The 6,212-nt window shown below is 56.3% G+C and overlaps 1 protein-coding gene across 1 annotated transcript in view; it reads right to left on the bottom strand.

Moving 5' to 3' along the window:
* Positions 1–5,405, bottom strand: part of MONBRDRAFT_8726 (uncharacterized protein) — a gene marked incomplete at both ends in the record, with an annotated part of 10,757 nt that extends 5,352 nt beyond the window's left edge. Inside the window, 5 exons of the mRNA XM_001746395.1 lie at positions 34–363; positions 1,063–1,995; positions 2,169–3,620; positions 4,060–4,447; positions 4,516–5,405. Coding sequence (XP_001746447.1) covers positions 34–363; positions 1,063–1,995; positions 2,169–3,620; positions 4,060–4,447; positions 4,516–5,405 — 3,993 coding nt within the window. The remainder of the gene's footprint in view (positions 1–33; positions 364–1,062; positions 1,996–2,168; positions 3,621–4,059; positions 4,448–4,515) is intronic.
* Between the last annotated feature and the right edge of the window lie 807 nt (positions 5,406–6,212).

A 6,212-nucleotide genomic window follows, 5' to 3' on the forward strand; every position in this document is an offset into this window, starting at 1 on the left:
AGAGTGCACTAGGGCTTGAAGGGTCCTGTGGACCTGGGCCACGGCGGCGTCATTGTTGCGGGGGGATCCAGGGCCCGCGGCGGCGGCTGATGTGGCGGCGGCGCTTGCGGCATGGCGAGAAGCGCTCGCGGTAGCCTCGACGGGAGCGGCTCCTGTCGAAGGCGTGGCCGGGTGCGACCCGGTGGCGGCCATTTTCGGCCTTTCCTCTTCCTCATGCTCGTTGACCAAGCAATCGAGAGCGTCGGGTTCGGCATGATCTTCTTCGTGCTGGAAGTCGCGCGTGAGGTCGGTGTGAGCCTCAAAATTTCTGGTGGCAGCAGCGCGAGCAGCGCTTTGCACAGCGCCACGGCTACGAGTGACTCGCTGGTCAACAGGAGTATGCATAACACTAAATGGCATGGTGGCGATGATCAAGGGAGGGGAAAGGTACAACAACAAGCAAGGAAGCAAGCAAACAAACAAAAAAAGTATGACAATTTTGCACTGTCTCGAAACAAAGAGAACAAAGAGGGTTTTGATGATTTTGAAACGTTTTCACAATACAAGCAGAAGACACAGGGAGGAAGCAGGAGGGGAACGGAGCAGCTGGAGAGCGCAAGGCAGGGTAACGAAAGAGAGGTTGGAAGAGTACACAACCGAGGCCCATAACCTATTAAAGGTATATGTCCAGTACAGTGTAATGTGTGTGGACAAGGCGATTATCACAGAGGTATCCAACCAGTCGAAGTGTACACGAGAACATGGATTGAAGCAAGGCGAAGGAACAAGACAGAACAAGACAGAACGAGGGAAGTGGAACGACCGAGGTCAAGAAGGAAAATGGTACCGATCCAGGGAGATCGCTCCCATTTATAGCAGGTGGAAACACACACACAGTGGAGACAGAGAATGGACTATCACACTGAAGACAGGTGGAAGCGATATCAGCAATCTGTTGGGACCAACAGATGCCACAACAAGATGATACACCAAGATGGTACACCAAGATGGTACAGCAAGATGTTACACAACAAGGTGGGACAACATCAAGTACCAGAGGACACACAACGTGGTAAAGTATACCGTCTCAGATTGTGCCTCTAATAGAGGTGTCTTGCTGCTGCAGAGCGGGCACTTGTCCGTCGGCTTGACGTTGATGAGTTCATGGAGGCCAAAACCCATCATGGACACGACCGCAATGGCAAAGGTCGTGTCGCTCAAGCGACGCAACTTGTCTCGACCCCGCATGGTCAAGACAGTGCTGACGCCCCACTCGCGTGAGGCCAGATATGCCTGCTGCAGGTCCAGCGCGCACTTGGCCATCAGGTCGTCCAGTGCCGCCTTGGAGCGAAGGGCAATGTTCTCCGCTGGTCGCTGGGTCGCCGCGTCCTTGACCGTGGCCATCTGGAAGCCGGCTCGCTGCACGTGGGCCTCAAAGTCGTCAGCCCTCGATGTATCCTCCAAGAGTCGATCGTAGACCCGAGGGTAGCGAGTGGCCAGCTTGGCCATGTTGCAGACATAAGCCACCGGACCGCGCTCAACCAAGTCGTGCAGGCCAAAGCCCCCGGTGTTGGCCCGTGTGAAGAGGCGAGCCTCAAGGAGCTGTTCCAGCGTAACGTCATGACCTTCAGCTCCAGCCGGTGCAGACAGGTTTACCTTGGCAAAAAAGGCTTTGACAAAGGTGTCCTTGCAAGCACGGTTCAAGAGCTCGGACAAGCCCGACGTCAGACTTGGGGGCAGCGTGTAGAGGTGGTTGATGAGGCTAGGCACGTACTGCATGGCCGTGAGGAGGGCCTGAAGCGAGACACCGGTCGTCAGCATGTCATTGAGCTTGCCAGAGATGTGCTTTGCCTTGTCGTTCAGCTGCTTCTTCATCCACTCGCGACGGCCAATCGGCGTTCCCAAGACCGTCATGCCCGTGTTGGCCGTCTCGCGCACGGCATCTGGCAATACAGACTTGATAGCAGTGATGGAAGCCGAATGGTGGCAAGGCATGTAGAAGCGGCTCTTACTGGGCTGCAGATGAAGGCCAGCAGACTCTGCACTAGCCTTGACAATCTCGACGTCGGCCGCCACGTCCTCCGCGGGACCCATCAGTACAATGTCGTAATAATAAATTAGGTGTTTGAACCTCAGAGCTGAAAGCAAAGCTGTGCAACCCCGACAATGTCGTCGAGGTACTTGATGACCTTGCAGCGGTAGTCAGTGGTGGCGTCGAGGAGACCCAGGACCTCACAGGAGTACAGGGCAAAGAAGAAGGGCGATAGCTCGTTGCCCTGCACAATGCCTTGGCCAACATCAATGTCAATCACCTTGAAGAATTTGTCGACAATGCAGTGGGTAGTGGGTCGAGCATAGTGTCGTTCAAAGGCGCGCAAGAGGCCAGGAACCTTGTCGGCCACAATCTCGTGTAGCCGTGCTCGGTCGGTGTAGTTGAAGGCACTCTTGAAATCGAGGGAGAGCATGGTCCAGCCCGGGGTAGACTCACAGGCTTGAAGCTCACCAAAGGCCATGCCAACCGCTGCTGAAATGCCGTCCTTGACTCCGACGGCCAGCTCTGGACTGGCCTGTAGCAAGTGGGCAATATGGGGCTGCTGTTGCTCGAGCAGAGCGCGGTTGACAACCTTGTTGAAGATGGAATCCGTGCCCACGGGTCGAAACTTGCCATTGGCTTTCTCCAGGATAGTGTAGTTGATGGAGCAAAGGGCATGTCGAATCGACTCGGGCACGGTGTTGTTGGCAATGTGGTGAAAGATCTTGTTCAAGGCAACCTGAGGACCTCCAGTGGCGGTGGTGGGGCCCTGAGGCGCGTCTCCATCAGAAGGAGCAGTCAAATCGCTGGTAGGACCCTGGCGTGGGCCCAAGACTTGACTGAAGTGCTCCTTGATGCGGTAGATGGAGGCAAGAAGCTCACCAGACCAACCATAGGGGTCAGTGACGCCCTTGGTGGCCGCCAACGCCTTGGGGAGCTCACCCTTGGTGAAGGACACGGTTGGGGAGCTCGCAGCCGTGGCTGGTGCCAGTGTAGACGTGGAGGCGGGTGTTGAAGCAATGTACGGGGTCAGCCCGGGCGGTACCAGGAGGTCGCGCACGGCCTGAACCTCAGAATTACCAATCACGGCACGAGCCTTGTCGGCATCAAATGCTTTGGCAATCTGACCTCGGTTCAGACGGTTCGTGACGTGGTTTGCCCAGGCTTCGTCCGCCAGGTCCGGGTCGCGGACGAGCGACCTGAGGCTCTGGTCGACTGCGTCGTTCGGGTGGGCGCCCGCGCCGGCGTTCAGCTGTCCTCGACGGCTCTGCTTGCGTGCGACTGCCTTGCGCATGGCGTCCACGACCCGACCTAGTTGCCCCGTCACAAGCCAACGGAGACGATCGTGAAACATATTGCGCAGGTCAATCGTAGAGAGTGCGGTCGAGGGAGCAGACAACAACATGCTAGGCAAGGCCAAAATCAAAGTCCAGCACATCTCTCGCTCTTCAGCGGTATAGTCCGAGTGGACGGCAGACCAATACAGCTGGCTCAAGGTGGCAGCCATCAGCTTGGTCTCGGTGGCGTTGGATGGGTAGCGGCTGCGCTGCATCAGTGGATGCCGGGCGAGCTTGAGCAGCTCACAGACACTGACGCGAGACCCTACACACTGTTGGGGCCAAGCGCCACGCATTCGCTGGCTTTTATCATGCCGAGGAGTACAAGCACGACGAATCACGCACATAGAAACAAATATCGTACAAAACGACCAGGTATAACCAGAGATACGGCCGTTTTAACCACTAGACACCCGAAAGGGCAGTCACACATCACAAGTATAAGCCATCACAGCACAAACACAAAGAACACCACGGCACGCTCACATCCAACGAGACACAACGTCGGATTGAGGAAAACAACCGGCCACAGAAGACAAAGACATCATACAAAGGACTTTACAAAAATTCAGCAAAAATACCACACAAATACAGTCAAAATCAAAGCAAAATTAAAACAAAAATACAAGATCACAACGAGGAACCACCCTGGGAGCGACAGGTGCACACAGGGATCCCCACAGAGGGAACCCCGAGGCGGTGCCTACCTACGACGAGCGCAGGCAGACACCGCCAAAGTGGCATAATCTCAAGCAGGTCGTGTCCAGCCGCATGAAACAACGCCTCGGTCGCTCGCTTCAGATTGGCACCACATCGGGAGCGGTGTTGACTGATACCAGCAGCTTCGAAGAAGAGGTGACACTTGTTGCACTGGGCGACCAATTTGGCCTCCATCACCTGCTTGACCAGATCAGTGGCTTGCTCGTCGTAGGGGTGCTCGCGTAGTACATGATTGACCCAGGCTTTGCGGTCAAGGCGGGGCCCCTTGCATTTGCAAAGCCCAAATGGGCAGGCGAGGAGTTGCCTGTGGCCAGATGTCTTCAGCAGGACCTTGCGCTGGGCATCCAGCACGTTGGCAGCGATGGGCGGAGCAGGATCGCTGAGAAGAACATCTTGCTCACTCTCACTGTGTTCGCCCGCTGTATTGTGTGTTTCACTCTCACTGACTTCGCCAAGTGGGGCTGAGTTTGCATGCTCACTGTGTTCGACAGGATGTGAAATGGCAGCGGGCAAGCAGTGGCAGGGGGTGAAGCCGAGGGCGGAGAGGGATCGGAATGGGTTTGCTGTGTATCCGATGGATCTGGCAGCACCATTTGAGCGGGTGTAGGTGATTGCACCAATGGCTCAGGCGTGGCACTGCCGTTTGTGTCACCGTCACCATCATGCGCGGGAGGGGCGATAGGGGTGGGCGCGCGGAGTGCGGTGGAGCGAGGAGGGGAGTCGCTTTCGTCCGAAGACATGGTCAAAAAATCCGATGGTGTGTTAGGAATCGAATGATGTGTCTGTCTCGCGGACTCGGGCGAGGGTTGCTGCTCCCCGCTGCCATTTGGCTCAGAGGGCACCGATGCTGACAAATCCTCGGTCACAGGGGCCAAAGATGTGGCAGTGGCGGCGGCAGGCATTGCCGCAGCAACTTGAGCAAAGGAGCGAGGGCTGGATGGCGTGCGAGGGGTGCGAGGAGAAGCATTGGAAGTGTTTCCGATGATGGGATGTTGCTCCCCGCCGCCGTTTGACGTCCTGGTCACTGGCTCGGCCGCGGGCACGACGACACGTGCCGAAGACTCGGTCGCACCGGCAGCGGGGGACGTCGAGGGCACATGAGACGAGGCACGGGCGGTAAAGGCAGAGTGGCGGGCGCGAGGGCGAAGCGGGGTGGTCATAGGGTCAGGGAAAACATGGTTACGGTCGTGGCGAGCGCTGCCATGTTTCGTGTGTTTTGCAGAACGATGAGTTTGGGAAGGCGAGGTGGTGGTGTTGCTTGGAGGTGATTCGGCACTCGGGCGCTTAGCACCGCGGACCTGGGTCCAAGAATCCTCGCCGCCGGACTCAGTGGCCATGTCCGCGGGGCAAGCAAGCGAGCAAGCGAGCGGACACGGTGGGAGCGAGGGCGCCGCCAAAACGCGGGCCGCAAGGAGCGGGGTTGCAGATTTTGTCTGACAACGTGGTTCACGCCAAGATGTCAGGAAAAAAAAAAGGAGGGAAGTGGAACGACCGAGGTCAAGAAGGAAAATGGTACCGATCCAGGGAGATCGCTCCCATTTATAGCAGGTGGAAACACACACACAGTGGAGACAGAGAATGGACTATCACACTGAAGACAGGTGGAAGCGATATCAGCAATCTGTTGGGACCAACAGATGCCACAACAAGATGATACACCAAGATGGTACAGCAAGATGTTACACAACAAGGTGGGACAACATCAAGTACCAGAGGACACACAACGTGGTAAAGTATACCGTCTCAGATTGTGCCTCTAATACACCGTGCCCAAAGGTCTCGAGCAGTACTTCAATGGCTACACTCATGGCAAGCTCAACCGCGCTGTCTATGGTCTCAAGCAAGCTTCACGTGCTTGGTACCAGATGCTCGACCACCAGCTGTGCACGGAGATGAAGTTTACTCGCTGCCTCAAGGACCGATGTGTTTATTTTCTCAACAATGGCCGCGATGCCATTTGGATCGCCGTCTATGTCGATGACCTCCTGATGTTTGCCAGTAGCAGCCTCATCCTCGATCAGACCAAGGCTCTCCTTCAGCAAAAGTTTACCATGACCGACCTTGGTGAGATTGAGACTTATCTGGGCATGGAGTTTGCACGCAAGCGGTGATACCATGACCATCAAGCAGACAAAGTACATCGA

Source organism: Monosiga brevicollis, genomic scaffold, assembly GCF_000002865.3.
Source record: "Monosiga brevicollis MX1 MONBRscaffold_12 genomic scaffold, whole genome shotgun sequence".
NCBI lineage: Eukaryota > Choanoflagellata > Craspedida > Salpingoecidae > Monosiga > Monosiga brevicollis.